Below are 18,625 nucleotides of genomic sequence, written 5' to 3'. Positions count from 1 at the left end.
TATCTATGAGTCTGTTTCTGTTCTGCTTTTTTATTTTGTTTTTTGGGTTCAATTATTGATACGTATTTATTGCCATTTTATTATTATTATTATTTTTAATCCTAACCGGATGATATGTTTCTTTATTGATTTTTAAAGAGAGAGGGAAGGAGAGAGAGAGAAAAAGAAATATCGATTGGTTGCCTCCCACATGTGCCCTGACCGAAGATTGAACCCACAACCTAGGTATGTGCCCTGACTGGGGATCAGCCCCACAACCTTTTGGTGCACGGGACAACGCTCCAACCCACTGCGCCACCCTGAGAGGGCACGTGTATTCTTGTGCAATGGATTGTAAGAATATTAGAACCCTTGAGGGGCACCTGAAGGTGGTGAAAAACCTCTGATATTGGTGGGTACTTGCCCGTCTGAAAGGTTTTGTGATGATCAGGATCAGCCAGTTATGTGACCCCAGACTCACCTTAACCTCAGAGTCAGCAGAAACTGAAGGAGGAGGAGTGGGGAGAAGTAGGAAGAGCAGAAAAGGTGTCTCATTAGATTTACTTCTGATGCTAATCACACTGCCCTGGGAGTGTCCATTGGCTCGGTGTATTTCTTCTTGCAGTGTAAGCTCCTGACTCTTCTTACTCACTTAGCACAGGGCTTGGCACAGATGACCCACAAAAAATGTTCCTTGAATGGCATGAATTGAACATGATGTGTCTTTTTGTGACTCTTAGTTTTTATGTTGCAATAGTTTTTTTGTTTTTGTTTTTGTTATTGCTACATTAAGTTGCAATGGTTAGGTTAAAGTAGGCAGTGGAAAGAAACCTTAAGTCAGAGTTGCAATTCAGAGTCAGATATAGCTGGGTTTTATTTGGACTAACCAGTTGGATGACTTGGGCAAAATATTTAACCTTTCTGAGCCTCAGTTTCGTCTTGTAAAATGGGGTTTTGAATACTTGTTTATGGCAGTTCTCCAAATTAATTACTGAATGGCAATGAACCCTAAAGTGCCTAAAGCACTGCCCTGGCAGAGTGCATTCCTGGGACATATTAGCTCTCTTTTCCAGAGTAAGATTGAATTGTGCAGAATTAGAGTTTCAGTTGGTGCCCATATAACATTTAAGAAACCCTTTGCAGGTAATAATGCCAAGAGCATAAAAGGCAGTATCTTACTGGTTAAGGTAGCAAATACCTCCTGGCTTGTGAAAGGCCTCTCACTCTCCCCGTTTTACTTCCTAACGTCTCTTCTCACCCAGGGGCCCTCTTCTGTACAAAGTCACACTGTTGCCACTTGTCAGATCTCCTCCCCTTTTCTAAAACCTGGAGTGATAAGTTGGCAGGAATGTACTCGGGGGTGAAGGTGAAGCAAGGAGGCTTGAAAGGAAGGGAACTGGGCAGACGGGACCTGAGAGGCCCCAGGAGAAACGTGCTGCATATCACAACGAAATAAAACTTGAGGTGACCTAGTCTACTCAAATCAGATCACTTACTTTGTCTTCTAAAGGGACTCTTCCCCATCCTGCAGGGCTGAGGATGGGGGAACGGGAACAGGGGGTCACGGGACCCTTCTGAATTGGATGATGTGTTAACTGCTCAACAGCTGCCATAGCTTTAGCTTGTTCATTTCTTTGAAGACAGTAGTCAGGCTGTGAAAAGAGGTCTCTTTGGGGTCCTGGTATTGAGAAGAGCTCAGCCTTGACTTAATTAGCTTTCTAATTAAACATTATGAAATGTCTTCAATGCACATTGTTTGGTTCCTGTCAGTGTTTGGTATAGAGTCCAGATGTGTTAAAGTGTCATGGTAATTTAATTAGTTAAATCTTCTGACTAGATGAGGTAGCATCTTTGCTCATGGACCTTTTTGGGACTGAACTCCTAGGATTTCCAAACAAATCATGCTGAGCACCTGTCACCTGCCAGGCACTCCTCAAGAAACACATCAAGTCAGGGGCTTTGTCGGACCCTGTGTCTGTACTTGTCATCAGGACTGGCTTCCTGGGCACGTGGCCTAGAGTCACAAGTGCCCCACACTTGGTTTAACGCTCTGTGGTTTGTCTGAAAGTCTGAACACATTTTGAGCAAGAGGCCCTGATTTTCACTTGGCTCCAGGCCTCAAAATTCTGTAGCTGGTCCTCTTGTCACTGGCTTTCTCTGTGCAAGTGGAGATGACTGGGTAGAGTTTCACTAGACCCCGAGATTATAGAAAACCACACGAAACCTCACCAGAGAGATTGTTCCTGTTTTTATGGAGAAAATATTCATGTGTCTGACTATAATTCTGTGTCATTAATAGAATTCCTTGACATTGTTAACAAGTTTCTACATATGTGTGATAGTGAATCTTTGGTTAACCCACTTAACTTGATCAAGTAGATAAGTTTATCAAATAATAACTCGTTTAGCTTTATCAAAAATCAAGAGTTTTGACATACAGGCATTTACTTTCATATACCTTTTTATGTTGTACATCTTCTCCAATCTTAATAAAATTTCTTTTGTATTTTGTCAAGTATAGTATATATTTTTATATTTTTACAGTATAAACACTTGTTTTCATGAAGTATGAATTGTGTTTAAAACTGTAACTCATGTTGGTTTTAAAATTTAAACATCTTTTAATTAAAAAATGTTATCCAGTGGCTAGTTCTCTATAGCATTAGTATTTATCTGTAAATACTTATTTGTGCTGGGCAACCAGGTATTATGATTGACCAAAAATAATCCTGTGCAGATCACTAATTTTCAAAAACAATAAAGTACACTTAATGTGAAAGATGGGAACATCTGCATATATGGATGTCCTACTGGGGAAAACTTATTTGTGAGAGGGAAATGAAAATTAAGGAAAATTTAAAAATATCTCACAACCTTTATAATTTACTCAGCAGAACTGTTTAAGTGTGATTTGATTTATATAAGAACATCCAGAAAAAAGCAGGCAATAAAATATTTTTGAGGCAAGATGAAGGAAAATTAAAATGCTAATTTTTTTAAAAAGCCTTTTTCTTACTGCATAGAGATATGCCCCAGGAATTGATACTTTGGTCTCAGTAGTAATTATGTTGTGGGCCAGTTGAAAAATGTTCACCACTCAGCCTACACAGAGAACAGCTTGCGGCCCCTTTGAACTTTGAACCCAGTTGTGCAGGGTAGAGCCGTAGTGTCATTTATGGCTTTTTTGTTTTAGGTTTGTGTTTGATGACTATTAATTAATTAATCAACCTTTTACTCTTACACAGCTAGTCTTTTACTTAGGTAAATAGAGAACAGGCATCATTTCCCTGGAGGTTCATCAGAAGAAGTGATACCTCCCCCCTTTCGGACGACCTGGGGCCCCGGTGGTCACCTGTAAGGTGTTTGTTCGTTCACGTTTGCTCTCTACAGATGTCCTCACCCTCAAAAAGTTCCGTGGTTTCTGGTCTAGGGAACTGTGAATAAAGTAGCCTTTTGCCTTGAGATGTTGTGATTAGAGTGGTTCGTGAGGGGGAGAATTTTAGTGAATGCCAAGTGGAAAAAAGGCTTGTCCAAGTGTCCCATTGGGCACCTCTTGGTCTTTTTTGATGTTAATGCACCCAAGCGACAAAGCTCGGGCACCCGACTGGAACGAGGTGGTTATGTGGAAGTGTTGCCATTTCTGATTTTAAAAGGGGCCTGGTGGCATTGGCCGGGGGATGATGCTAAACCTGTAGGAGGAATGTAAACATTAATGATCCACGTTAGGAAGGAAGCCTTCCTTCGTACCCAGAATTCAGTGGGCGTGTAATGGCCAGAAGTCAGGTTTTCCACACTGTTGTATAGATCTGCTGGAGTATTGGCTTTGGAGTATTTAGAGTGAGTATGAATGAAACTTTGGTAGAGATTAGAGAAAATGCATGTCTCTTGCCCCAAAAGAGTTTACACTTTGGTCTTAGTGATAATTATTTTGTGAGAGAGTTTAAAAAACTCTTTCCATATAGCTGGGTTTTAAAAAATTCTTTAAAAATGTTTAACACTGCCCAGCCGAGCATGGCTCAGCGGTTGAGCGTCGACCTGGGATCCAGGCGATCAGGGTTCGATTCCCTGGTCAGGGCACATGCCCAGGTTGCGGGCTTGATCAATGACTCTCTCATCATTGAGGTTTCTATCTCTCTCTCTCCCTCTCCTTTCCTCTCTCTGAAATCAATAAAGATATATTTTAAAAAAAATTAAAAATGTTTAACACTGACTGTTTTACTTGTTCTCTTAAGTGCCCAGAATCTGCATCAGAAGTAGCTGCTGTGTGGGCTCTTGCAGGTCCATCTTGTCTGTCGAAGCAAGTGGGATCAAGGATGGAGTGGTAGCCACAGCATCTCTTTCTGTCGCTTGGGGTGTTTTGAGTGAGGACAGAAGTGCAGCTGAAGGAATACTTTTTTATGTTTGTTTGTTTTTAAATGTGTTTTTATTGATTTCAGAGAGAGGAAGGGAGAGGGAGAGATAGAAACATTGACAGGCTGCCTCCTGCACGCCCCGTTCTCGGGATCAAGCCTGCAACCCGGGCATGTGCCCCGCCTGGGAATCGAACTGGCGGCCTTTCGGAGTCCAGGGCCAGGCTCAAGCAGCTGAGCCACAGGGCTCAGGATTCTGTCTGTCTTCCTTCCCATTCCCCTCCTCAGGGTGCATTTGTTGAATGAACGAATGAGCGAGTGAATGCTTTTGTGAATGAATGCCCTTTCTTGGGAGTTCACTTGTTTGTTCTCCAGGTACTTACGTAGGACCCCTGTAGTCCATGTTCAGTTCCCAAGTGTTCTGGAGATGGCAGCGTTCTGCTCTCCTGCTGCCTAGAGTTACCACCACTTAAATACAGATGGTTCCCCACTCCCCTCGCCCAGCACTTCTCCAGCTCCCCCAGCGCAGGGGACAGTGAGAGCACATGGCTCCTCAGCCTGCTGTTCTCACACACAGCTCTGCTTTGGGGTATCACTGGGGGGCCATTAAAACTTGCTGCGGGTCAGTGCTTCTCAGGAGTTCCGTTGAGAGCGCGCTTTTATAGGGGGCCGAGTGAAGGATGTACAGCGCATCTGTTCCCTGAGAGAGAGATGTTTAATCTTTTTTGAGTCAGGGACCTTTGAAAATCGTACGAAAACCAGAGACCCTCATGACCCTCAGGCTTTGAGTCCCTGCCCAGGGGCTCTAATATCCCCTTAAATCAGGCCACAGCAGCCATGGTGATGCATGGATCTCTTCACGGCTCTGAATTGCATTTTGGCAGATGCACCTGCTGAGTGTGTGGTCTGTGTTGTCAGTCACATACTGTGTTGACATGCATGTGTAAAGTGCGCCAATCTCACTTCTGGCTTTATCCTATTTTCCTATCGTACTTCTGTCCTAATTTCCTTATCCATTTGGTTTTAACTTAATAAGTTGATAAATTATTTTAATGAGTAACTAAAATAGATATGTTTTCTGTTAATTACTTTAAATCCTTGCTAGAACAACAACATGGTAACCAGAAATAAAACAAAGTCACTGCCCATTGGGCATTTCTGTTTGGGTATTTCTACTCAGTAGTCTGATTATAGCTCATCTTTTCTTAAACTCTCTTCTGTATTTTTTTTAAAAAAATATATCTTTATTGATTTCAGAGAGAGAAAGGGAGAGGCAGAGAGAGAGAAACATCAGTGACAAGAGAGTCATTGATTGGCGGCCTTCTGCATGCCTCCGACTGGGGATCGAGCCCACAGCCCGGGCATGTGCCTTGACCGGGAATCGAACCCCGATCTCCTGGATCCTAGGTCGACTCTCAACCACTGAGCCACGCCCGGCTGGGCCGTAGTCTCAATTTTAGCAAACTTTTACTGTCCCCTTAGGTATCTTGGCCTGAAATCTAGGCTCTCCACTCTTCCTCACATCTTGCTTCCAAGTAATGGCCGAATGCTGTTGATTATACACAATAAATGCCCCTGGAACTGTCCCTTCCGCAGTCCCCGTTGCTCAGGCTTGCTGCGTCCCGCCTCAGTCCATTCTCCACATGATGGCTAGAGTGATTTGTTTCAGAAAGTGAATCTCACCCAGTTACTCCCCTGCTTAAATCCTTCAGAGTCTTTTCCTTGCCTTCATGGAAAAGTTCAGCTTCAGAGGACGGTATACGGAGATCATAACGAGCTTGTTGCAGCCTGCCCGGTTTCTTGCAGTGAACATACACACTGTCCTTAGCCGACAACCCAGAGTCCCCTAAACATCGTATGTTCTCACAAAGGCTCCCGCCTTGGCTGATGCTCCTCTGTCCCTTCCCCTGGCTCTCTCCTGCCTGTCCTGAAGACAACACTCCACAGTCGGGCAGCAGGCACAGTGTAAGCATTTGCATGTTGCTCGGTTTTCAAAATTATGCTCTGGGATGATTCAGTTGTGATATTACCATGGTTAGTGCAAGTGACTTTGAGTCCTGAAAACCTATAGAGAAAAAAGCAAGGTGATGCCCTGTGCACAATCCAACAGTGCCGCTAGTGTCCCTGGGGAACAGAAGTATTTATAAACACACACGCTGTAAGTAGTAGAACAACTTACTGGGCTTAAGCAAAAAAAATGGGATTTAAGAAAATATATATATATCTTGATTGATTTCAGAGAGAGGGAGGAAGAGGGAGAGAGAGAGATAGAAACATCAATGATGAGAGAGTCATTGATTGGCTGCCTCCTGCATGCCCCCGACTGGGGATCATGCCTGAAACCTGGGCATGTGCCGTGACCGGGAATCGAACCATGGTCTCCTAGATCAACCGCTGAGCCACACCCGCCCAGCCAGGCAAAAACGGGATTTATTTTGAGGATACCAGGGTCCTCTTCCTGAACCCAGGGACAGAAAAATAGCTGGGTCATGGTAAAAGACTCGAACCCAGAATCCAGATGTTCCAAGACTTCCTTTGTCTTGGGTTCTGCTTCGTTATAATCCCCCTGTACACACTCCGTTAGCCACTTTCTCACTTTCTCATGCTCATTTGGCAACCCTGGCTCCTCCCGCCCCGTGCCTACTAGCTGAACGCAGCTAGAGAAAACACAAGCCATGCTGGAAGGTCTAATATTTCCCTCCACTTTTGTAATGAAATTTTTCAAATCTGCACAAAGGTTGACTGAGTCACCTGGATTCATCAGTTGTTGGCAGTACCTTTCTGCCGCATTCACTTTGTCTCTCGATTGTGTGTGTGCATGTGTGTACACACCCATACCTACATCTATAGCATACCTGTTGGATTTGGCTGAACTGTTTGAAAGCACAGGAACCCATAAAGCAGAGATGAGAAATAGGTGGCAAGAAAAGGCCTCACCGAGAAGGTAACATTTGAGCAAAGACCTGAAGGGGAGGGAGTGTGCCAGGGGTCACAGAGGCAGCCGTACAGTAAGTGACCCCTAAAATCCAGGTGTGAGTTGAAGAAAGGGGACTGTACTGTCTTAGACTGTGTTGTTGTTCACATAATCACGCCCACTCCCTGGGAAGGTCACATTTCTCTGACTCACTGGCTGCAGGTGTGGCCATGGGTCTTGTTCCCGCCAATGAAATGAATGGGCTGCTTCTGAGCCAGTAGGCAGTGAGCGTGGCTCTTCCCCTTTGCCTCTACAATTAGGTCAGTGTTACTCATAATTATAAATTTTTCTTTTGTCTTAGGGTATCCAGCAGCCAAAGTAGTTGTCAGTTACTAACCTAGACTGTTTTATTGAAGTGCAGAATTAGCTTCCTTTTTGCTGGAGAGCTGGTGATGGGATTGTATTGAGAAGCAAGGAGACACTTACTTGTGTTCAGTTCAAATCTTTGAAAGAAAATTTAAGTCATTCTAGCTATAATGTTAAGATTGAAGAGAAAAGTATTCTTTCACATCTTTGGCCTCATTTATCTAGGGTCACAGTGGTAGGCTGAGTTTAATAGATTCTTCAAAATGGGAGGCAGTTTAAGCAACAGGACTTTTGGAGCTTTTGAATAAAAGTTAATTTAAAATTACGAATTTTTAAAGGTAACTGGTGGATTTTAGATCACAGAGCTGTGGTGTTCAGATTCGAATGCATTTATTTTTTGATGTATTTTGGGCTTAGATACAGGCATATTGTGAAATTGTCATAGCATTTTGTACGTTTTAGATATGGCCAGTTATTAAAAAAATAAAATCACAATAATAATAAAAATAGATATCTCTAGGAGACCATTCCAAAGGGTAAATATTGGAAAGTGTTTTTCTTTATGTTAGGATTTAATTTTTTTATTAGAAAAGTAAGATGCTTTTGTAGAATGACTGTTTACTAAATGGAAAACAATGCTTTTTGGATTTGTTTCCCCCCACAAAGTGCTAAAAATAAGAGGAACAGCTTGGCCCATCCTGTCTTAGGTTCTACCTTGTGCCACCACAATGGCCCTTGATGTTTTGAACAGTAGCTGTTTTGAATCTATTTTTAGTTAATCAGGAACGTGAGGGTAGGAAATGCTACATCAGGATAGAGCAGTTCTGGGGAAAGCCCTGTTTTAATGTCATTTGTGAAGTAAGAACTGAAACAGTCAAGACAAAACTCTAGGAATGAGATTTATTAGTATATTTGGACTTACTTGTGGTTCAGGACATAAGTTCAGGAATTGGAAGTTCCTTTTTTATGCTTTTGGTGTTTTCTCTCTGACGTGGGGGAAACAAAATTTTTTTTAAAAGACTTTTGTGTCCTGGCCAGTGTGGTTCAATGGTTAGAGCATTGGCCCAAGTACTGGAGGGTAGCTGGTTCGATCCCCGACCCCATTGGGGCATGTGTGGGAGGAAGCCAATTGATGTATCTCTCACATCAATGTCTCCCTCTCCCTCTCCCTCTCCCTCTCCCTCTCCCTCTCCCTCTCCCTCTCCCTCTCCCTCTCCCTCTCCCTCTCCCTCTCCCTCTCCCTCTCCCTCCTCCCTCCTCCCTCCTCCCTCCTCCCTCCTCCCTCCTCCCTCCTCCCTCCTCCCTCCTCCCTTCCACTTTCTCTGAATATCAATGGAAAAAATATCCTCGAGTGAGGTTTAACAACAACAACAACAAAAAGCCTTTTGCGTAACTTAAAAGATGTTATACCAGTCTAGTGTGCTTAGTGTAAAAAAGTAAGCAAAGAGAAAAAAGTTTAATAATATTTTGGTATGTTGGGACTATTTTTAGTTTATATCCCGTATGTTCTGTTTGTGATAAAAGTGAGGTCACATCTCTTAATAGTTCAATTAATTAGATAGGCCTTTATACTTACATTTGCCCAAATCCATTCTCTTGGGAGTCTCCTGTCCAGATATTCCCAGGGTCCTCACATTGCTAAGTCAGTTTAAAGTCACCACCATTGTAGAAAGTTGTCAGTCCACCGAAGGGTGTCTCTGCTGTCGGCAGCCCAGAGCCCTGCCCCAGTGGTGGCTGTTTCTTTTAACAGTAGGTCTTACGGGGAGTCAGGACACGTCCTACCAATCACCTCCTACCAGTTCATGTCTTGCATCGACCTGCCTCTGTCCCTTACCGCACTGCTCCATCTCCCTTAACAGTCCACAGTATATTTCACCAAGTCTGATTCTTCATTCTTTTTTTAAACCTGTGTGTGTAGGGTGGTGGGGGTAGGAGGGAGATACCAGCACGGTGGAGTTCTTTCTCTTTAGGAAACGTCCTTCCTTCAAGCCCGTAGTGCAATGACTGAGGACATTTACTTCATGTTTATATCACTGAGAACATCTGAGGTTAGCATTTCAGGCTGAACTTGGCACCCAGAGTTACAGTGACTTCATGTTTTACAAAAAGATGATAATGTTACTCCATAGACAGTAAACTTTACGTGCAGTGCATTTTCCAGTGGTTTTCGTTTCTTCTTTCATTCATGCAGCAGATACTTAAAGAGCACCTACTGTGTGCCAGGAACTGCACTCTTCTAGGCAGTGATGGTATGTCAGAGAACAAAACTGAGAAAACTCCTTGCCTTAAGAAACTAGAGTAAGCAATGCACAAAAAACACCGCATGCGTAGTAGAGCCATGAAGGAGGAGCCGTGAAGGAGAGAACAGGGCAAGGGTGGTGGTTTTCTCCCAACTCTGTGAGGAGGGCACTGTTTTTATCTCCAGTGGACAGGATGCTGAACGAACAGAGGGTGAGCGGCTAATCTCGAAACCTGGGTAGTAAGTGGTAAAGGTTGAATTTGACTTTGAAATCAAGCACGGGCTCCAAAATTTATCTGCCTCTAAGGCAGTGCGACTTAACTCCTAGCAAATTCCCAAATGCTGCTTTCCGTGAAAATTTAGTTTCTCTTCACCAGGCGTCCTGTTGTGTTGCTGTTGGAAGCATTAAAATACCGCCCTGGCTTCAGGATGCCCGCCGAAGGCCCACGCAGCAGGCCCGGCAGCGGCCCCCCGGGTCCAGGCCGGCGCCCTGCCGACCCTGCAGCGGCCCCGGAGTCGGCTCTGCCCGCTCCGCTCTCCCCTGAAGGTTGTCCTCCACTGCGGCCGAAACACAACCGTGAACTGTCGCTCAGACCATTTTCTGTCCACGCCCTTCGGTGGCGTCCCAGAGCCAGGGCTTGTGTAGGCCTTGAGGCCCTCATCTCCGAGCTGTCCTCTGCCCTGTCCCCGTGCTCCTGCTCTGACCGCCTGGCCTTCCCGACCTCGAACATGCCGAGCGCCGTCCACTGCATCCCCGGGTCCCCGCCTGGTCGCTGCCGCTGTTCCTCCAGGTGTCCTCAGGCGCCCCTCACCAGAGGGCTGCTCCGTCCGCCGCGTGGCAGCCGTGGCCCTGCCGCCCCGCCCTGCTTTCGCTGCTTTGCTCGCCCGGCTGCTCCGTGGCCGCCTCCAGAGCCGCCTCCGGGGAGCGGAACCCTCTCCCTTCCTGTGCTCCATGAGTGCGTGTCGTGTGGCTGTCAGAAGCGGGGTCAGTGTCCCGTCTGGGACACTGCCTGGCCTTTGAATGTTCAGCTAAGCGCGCTCGCGCCGTTCCAGCCCTCTGCTCCCTCGGCTCCGTGTGAGTCCCTGTCGTTCGGTGTGCGCGGAGCTGTCGTGTGCCCGGCGTGTGCGCGGAGCTGGCCGTGCGGCAGTGAGCCAGGCAGACGCTTCCTCCTGGGGCCCACCCGCGAGGGAAGCGGGCGGTGAGCGGTGCGTGAGAAGGCAAGGCACTTACAGACGTGCGGAGCGCCCGGAGGGTGTGAAAGGAGGGCCATGAAACCAGACGAGTGGCCAGGAGGGCTGTGCCGGGCACCGTGGCCGGGGGAGTCCTGGCGGGGACGTTTAAGCTGAGCAGGGAAGGAAGAGAAAGCCCCAGCCATTCTGAGAAACGGAGGCAGTGCTCCTTGGCTGCAGGAATTGCACGTGGCCTGAGGCAAGATAGAGCCAGAGATGTTCTAGTACATGTCGGAGAGCCGGCGTGGCTGCCGCCTGGGTGGACACCACGGCCTGGAGAGGCAGCCAGTGGCTTTCACTCCAGGTTTCTCCAGTGCAGTGCAGAGCCACTGAGGGTTTAAGCAGGGAGAGGGACGTGCATTTTTAAAGAATTCCTGTGATTGCTGTGCAGAGAATGGATTGTAGGAGGAACTGTGACAACATGCTTTCTCATCACTTAGGACTGTCTCCTATTCGCAGACAGAATTTTGAAATCTCCCTAGCCCTTGGCAACCACCATTTTTCTGTCTCTGTGAATTCAACTAGTCTAGGTGCCTCGTATAAGTGGACTCATGCAGTATTTGTCTTTTTGTGACCGGCTTCTTTCTCTTAGCACAGCGTCCTCAAAGTTCCCCGTGTTGCAGCTGTGTCAGAATTGTCTTCCTTTTTAAGGCTGAATAGCGTTCCATTGTGTGGATGCGGCGCATCTTATTTATCCACCATCCCTCGACGGACACCTGGGTTGCCTCCACCTCACGGCTATTGGGTATAATGCTGCTGTGCACACGGAGCAACAAATGTCTGTTCGAGTCCCTGCTTTCAGTTTTTTGGGTATTACCTAGGAGTGGAATCACAGGATCATGTGCTAGTTCTATTTTTAATTTTTTGAGGAACCGCTAGACTGTTTCCCACAGTGGCTGCACCGTTTTACTTCCCGCTAACAGTACACACGGGTTCCAGTTTCTCCACATCCTTGCTAACACTTATTATTTTCTTTTCTTATAGTAGCCATCCTAGTGGGTGTGAGGTGTCATCTCAGTGTGGTTTTGATTTGCATTTCAGAAATCTGAAACTTAGGAAGTGTTTAAAGAAAGGAATACGGGGCGTCTATCTACCAGGCCAGAGTGGGCACAGGTGGATCCTTTAGGAAGCTTTGCCGGGGTCCTGGTGAGAGGGTGGTGGCCTGGCTAGGACGGTGGCCGAGGAGCCGGGAGAAGCGATGCCTTTCACTGTTTCCCTTCTCTGTTCAGTGCAGGTCAGTGAGCACTGAGCTCCTGCTACAGGCCAGGTGCCGTGCTGGTCTTCAGGGCGGTAAAGGTGAGCAAGAGAGGCAGCCTGGTGGAGTGCAGGGGTTCTCACAGGTTTGGGTCTCAGGATTCATTTACACTGTTACAAAACATTGAGGCTCCCGAAGAGCTTTCCATGCCTCAGTTTGCTCGTATGTAAAATGGATATAAGTACCTACCTCAATGGTTATTATGAGAATTAAATAAGTATATATTTGTAAAGTTTTTAGAACATTGCTGGAAGATAGTTCAGTGCTCCATCAGTGTTTCTTAAATAAATATGACCTAATCCTTTCCTTTAAGGGGTTTAATCTAGTTAAGTAGATAAACAACTTCAGGGTTTTATAGAAGTTCATTGATAGCTGTATTTGTAGCAGGGACACAGGAAGGGGCTTCTGAACTCCAGGGTTAAGAATCAGGATGTTCATGGTTGTCTGAATAGTAAAAGGAGCAGGTTTTCTACAGTGTTAGAATGACAGCTTCTTAGTTCAGATGAGGTCCCTCCCTGTTAGTGTTTGTCATAATTTAAGTTGCCATCTTACTTGTAATAGAAAGAGGTGAGCAGCCTGGTTGGTTTGCTTCACTGATGCCTGCTTGGAGCCAGAAGCCTTATCATTGTCAGGTATCCTCCAGGCCTGGGACAGCAGGTGGTCAGTGAGAGTTTATTGACTGGTTATGAATTTAATGACTCAAAACGTGGGGGAAACAGTTCTTTGATGTACTGGAATTTTGTGGACATATTTATAATCTCTTCATAACTCTGGGATATTAGTATAAGGAAGTTGTAGATTATATTTTTATTGAAATTAATAAAAACCTAATCATTCTGCTCTTGAAAGTGATAGTAAAATTTGTGTCTTCGTATACCTTGTTACTTTCTGTCATTGTTTTAGTGAGTTAAATTGGACATTTATTTTTAATCTCACCTACTTAAAATGACCAAGGTATGTAGTTTTATTAAAATAACCAACAAGCGTTAGTGTGTTTAAAAGTAGTATGTTAATTGTAAGTTCATATTAGTCAAGAAAGTGTGATAAACAGAGATAAGATGCAATTTTTATTTACTTATATCTTATGTGTGTGTATGTGTATGAAAATGTGTTTATTTTACCTTCACATCTAATTTAAAATTTGGTTTGGGGTAGGATTTAGGATTTAAAATAATTTTTAAGATACAATTTTTAAAAAGTGAGGTGGTAGCTTGCAGAAATACTGGGACACCAAGTTATTGTCTCAAATGGGCACTTTTTTCTCAAGTCGTACTTAGTTGTTCAGCTTTAGTGTGGTTCTTGATAACATTAATGTTCTCGGGCGGACTTGTATTGCTGCTGTTTACCTATAGTGTCCTTTCCCCCACCCGTAGATCCGACGGAGGCGCCTTGCTCGACTTGCTGGTGGACAGACCTCCCAACCGACCACCCCGCTCACCTCTCCCCAGAGAGAGAACCCTCCCGGGCCTCCTATAGCAGCATCAGCCCCAGGCCCCTCCCAGAGCCTTGGTCTCAATGTCCACAACATGACCCCAGCTACCTCCCCAATTGGTGCATCAGGTAAGCCTTCCCTTCATACCTGAGGCGTGTTTATCATTCTCTCGCAGCTTTTTATTAAGCTTACAATGTGACATTTTCACAGCAGGGTAAATAAATTGTAGAGCAACTCTTTAAAATCCTGCAAGCAGTCGTTTGAAATTTAAGATCATTGCCGCGTGCTTTATTAAAGTCTATTCATTTGATAGTGATCTGTTAAGACTAATTGTTTTCCTTTCCATAACTTATCCTTTTTTCCAAACAGGTCAGGTTCTATCTTTGATAGCACAGTGATTAAGGCTACATGTGGTTCTGCTGATTTGATGAGTTGATGCTTTTCAGATAAAATAATCTGAAAATGCAAGATTGGAATAACGGTCAAAGTAACAGGCCTCTAATTACTTTGGCATAGAATTCTTTCTCTGAATTTTCACGGTATAAAAGTTTTCCTGGTATGATGTTTTAGGACTGTCTCATTGACAATTATTTAGCTATTGTAAAGGTTTATTTCTTTATAATTAATGAGTTCCTGGTTGATATCTAGGAGTATCTTTGTTGGGAAACAACGATAATGACTCATATTTGAAAATATCTGTCCTTTCTCTAAATGAACATTTCTATCAAACAACAACGATTACCATTCTAATAATTATAATTACTTAGGATTCTAATTATGAGAAAGCAGGTGTGAAGAGACGTTTTCATCGTCAGTCATCTCATCTCATAATGAACGCGCAGTTTTGGTTCTGCCGTCGTTTCGTGCACTCGCCCTTAGTCCTCTCTGAATAACCTGTCTTGTTTAGGCTGACTTGTCAATTAAAAGTGTTTACAGAGTTTCTGTTGCTGTAACTCTTGCTAGATATCATTGTAGCCTCCTCCTTATGTAAATATAAATGCTCTCCTTATGTAAATATAAATGCTCATACATAATTCTGTTAATTATAAAAGCAAGAGCAGTTCAAACATCAGTTAGTAATAAACAGTGCCTTTGCCTGAAATGTCTCCTCTGAACACCTTTGAGAAGCTGTGCTGGTCCTCCGATAGGGGAAGGGTTCGGGATTCCAGTTGTGCTTTTATCTTTTCCTTGGAAACAGTGCTGCTGGTCTCACCATGGTGTGTGGTCGTCATGTGCCCCCCCCCCCCCCCGGAGTGCTACAAATTGTCCAGGGAGACTGGTTTGATGGGGAGGCTCACTGCACCAGCACAGGTCCGCAGGAGACCAGGACTGTGTGCTCCTGCACGCCCCCTGCCGCTCCTGGTCGCACGCAGCACGCTGTCCACTTGGGACCACCAGCAGCAATCTCAGCATGCTGCTTATGCAGTGAAACAGAGCTAGAGAAAACCTGGAACCACGCTGTCTCCTTCCCGATTCATGATCACAAACTCAAGTGGACCCTTAGCAGTGGTAGGGGTCGTGCCGTATTTCCTGGGGTCCTCTCCCATTCTGCTGATTATTCCATACCCCCTGCAGTCTGCAGCTTCGCTTTCCACGCGCACTCTCAGCTGTTGGCCTGCTTCTCATTCACGGAGAAAACCTGCGGCCGACCCTCCTGAAGCTCCCATCATTACATCCCCTACCTGTCTAGATGTGTGGCCAGTTCTGGTTATGTTTGCACTGTGCCCGCCCTTGTCGCAGGCCTGCCCTGGACTCCAGCTCCTCCCACCTGCTCAGGGCTGTTGCCCCACAGTCCTGTTTCTCTTGCTTCGTCAGGCTTTCTAGCTCAAGTGGGAAACTTTGATTTTTTTAATAGCCATTATACATGCTGCTTCTTCTCTCATCATGGGAAAAAATAAAAAGGAACTCTTGCCCTGGCCAGGTGGCTTAGTTGGCTGTAGTGTTGTCCTGTGCACCAAAAGGTTGCGGGTTCAGTTCCCAGTCAGGGCACATACCTAGGTTGTGGGTTTTGTCCCTGGTCGAGGCACATATGGGGGGCAGCCGATCAATGTTTCACACCAGTGTTTCTCTGTCCCATCCTCCCTGTCCAAAATCGATAAACATATCTTCAGGTTCTGGACCGAGTGGCCTGTGCCCACTTGCCTCCCTCTGTCTCACATCCTCTGCTGAATCAGCTCCCTCAGGTGAGGCCTCTCATGGTCCAAGTCACCGTCGGATCTGACCTGTCAGCCTCCCTTGACGTGGCTTTGGCCCCTTTTCCTTGAAAGGCTTTCTCCTCTTGTCTTCCAGAACATGCCCTCCTGGTTTCCTCCTGTCTCTATTCCTTCTTGGTTCTCTGGGTAGTTCTCTATTTCCCTGGCCTCTGAATGTTAGGGTGCCAAGGCTCAATAGTGAACCTCTCATCCTCTCCTGTGTTGGTTCTCTTACTGATTCATCTGGTTTCCCAGCTTTAATTACTGTCTCTGACGTGATGACTCCTACGTTTGTCTCTCTAGCTTGGACCTGTTCCTTGAGCCTCAGACACAAACATCGTCTAACAGGCATCTCGCAGTTAATGTGTCCACAGTGGAACTCCTGATGTTTTCTCACACGCCATCCTCTCCCAGACCCTGTCCCAATAAATGATAACTCTTTTTTTTCTGGTTGCTTAAGCCTAAATCATCTGCTCTGTTTACCTCCTATTCTGGTTCAGGGTCTGAAACTCTTTCTCCAAAGGGCTAGATAGAAAATAATTTTTGCTTTGAAGGCTGTACCACCTCTGCCCAGCTGTTCTCTGCCTTGTGGCACAAAAGCAGCCACAGATGATATGTAAATGAAGGCGCGTGGCTGTGTTCCAGTAAAGCTTTATTTAGTGGGTCAGATGTGGCCTGTGGACTAGCTTGCTGGCCCCTGCCTGCTCTAGGTCCATCAGCAAAATAGAACCTGACCAGATTCTCACCACCTCACCTCACCTGTCTGCTGCCACCCAGGTCCAGGGCACCAGCATATCCTGCCTGGATTGCTGGAGTGGCCTCCTCACTGCTCTCTCTCACCCACCCTGGCTTCACCAGTGTTCTCAGTGTGAGCCAGTGGGTCCCACTGAAGCATAAGTCCCACGTCACACAACAGCAGTGTCAGTTTCACAGCAGGCTCATTCGGTTGCCCTCACACAGGAGCAGGAAGGCTTGGACAGCTCTCAGTAGTTTGTTCTAGGCAGTGCGCCTCTGTGCTGTGAAGTCCTAATCATGTTTCTCACATAATCACCATTATTCATAATCACAAACAGGTAGATATTATTAGCCATGTTCTTGGCAGGTTGGATAAACAAATTTTCGTGAATTTATTAAATAAACAAGTTTAAACAGAACAAAACAGAAAACAAACCCCTCATAAGACAGGCCACGTCAGTTCTCTGTTCAGAACTCTGCATTCGCTCCCTGCCTTACCCAGAATGAATGAATGAATGAATGAATGAATGAATGTCAGTCCTCACCACTGCCTGGGCTGAGTGTGACCCCACCTGCTGCTGCTCTGACCTCCTCGCTCACCACTCTTCTTACTCCCTGTGTTCCAGCTATGCTGACTTCCCTGCTGTTCCGGAACATTCCAGGCATGGTCCCTATTTGGAGCCTTTATTTTTGCCATATCTGTGTCTAGAATGCTTGTGCCCTAAAATCCATGAGGCTTTTTTTGCTTAATTCTCCAGATGTTGATTTGTCACTTTCTAAGTAACACCTTCTTTGGCCGCCCTGTCTAAAAGCACAACCTCTGTCCAACATGGATACTTTTTCTTGAGCTCTTATTGCCAGCTTAAAGAAAAGAAATCTTGCCCGGCCGGTGTGGCTCAGTGGTTGAGTGTTGACCTGTGAACCAGGAGGTCATGGTTCAATTCCTGGTCAGGGCACATGCCTGTGTTGTGAGCTCGATCCCCAGTAGGGGGCGTGCAGGAGGCAGATAATCAGTGACTCATCATTGATGTTTCTGTCTCTCTCCCTTCCTCTCTCTGAAATCAATAAAGATAAACTTAAAAGAAAAGAAGAGAAATCCCAAGGGGATATAACTGTGTGTGTGTGTGTGTGTGTGTGTGTGTGTGTGTGTGTGTGTAAAATACTGGAACAGAGCTAGTGTTGCGGCTTAACAATAGGCATTTGGTCTGGTTTATACCCAAAAGGGAATATCATTCAGGAAATACTTCAGTATTAGGAGGACAATCTTACAGAACTAAAACCCTATTTTAAAAAAAATTCTGGCTTTCCCACACAGAATGCATTTTACTTTTAACAAGCTCTTATTAGTCATAAAAGTTTGGAAAGCTGCCATCTGGAAAGTTGTAATTCCTATTTTATTAAGCAGACATTGCTCTCTCTATTCTTTGTTATACATATCCTCACTTTTTAAAAAAATTTTTTAACTTGATATGTAGAGATTTCACTCATATTCTATAAGAGGATCAGAGGTTTTGTTTGTGTTTTAATTCTTTAATGTCTGGCTTTATGGACATGAAGGGGGGTGGATCTGTATTCCTTAAAGCTTGGCTTCCTGACAGCGATTTCTCAAGTTAGGGGTGGGAGAGGTTAAAGACAAAAAAACAACAACACATGTATGTGGTTTGAGAGCAAAGTGGAATTTTGTACAATTGCTTTGATTCGTTTTTACTCGTGATATTTAATTCATATTGATTCTAAATAAAGTCAGAGATACCACCTGTTTTTTAAGTTTCAGAAGGAGTGGGGTCACATGGTTTGTAGCGATCGAGGAACACTAGTAAACATAATTAATTCTCAGGAGAATTGCCCCACTTGACCCAGGATGTGAAGATCATGTGGAGGCTTCAGGAAAAAGAGGATTCAGATGATCTCCTTGATGTCTTATAAAAACATTG

At 45.0% G+C, this 18,625-nt stretch overlaps 1 protein-coding gene across 3 annotated transcripts in view; it reads left to right on the top strand.

Moving 5' to 3' along the window:
- Nucleotides 1–18,625, top strand: part of UBE4B (ubiquitination factor E4B) — an 88,231-nt gene that overhangs the window by 9,123 nt on the left and 60,483 nt on the right. For all 3 annotated transcript variants that reach the window (XM_081143866.1, XM_081143869.1, XM_081143865.1), the window contains exon 2: nt 13,706–13,892. In XM_081143866.1, coding sequence (XP_080999992.1) covers nt 13,706–13,892 — 187 coding nt within the window. The remainder of the gene's footprint in view (nt 1–13,705; nt 13,893–18,625) is intronic.

This window comes from Miniopterus schreibersii (assembly GCF_964146895.1).
Source record: "Miniopterus schreibersii genome assembly, chromosome: 8".
Lineage (NCBI taxonomy): Eukaryota > Metazoa > Chordata > Mammalia > Chiroptera > Miniopteridae > Miniopterus > Miniopterus schreibersii.
The sequence above is the reverse complement of the archived record's forward strand: the minus strand, read 5'-3'. Positions and strand labels throughout refer to the sequence as shown.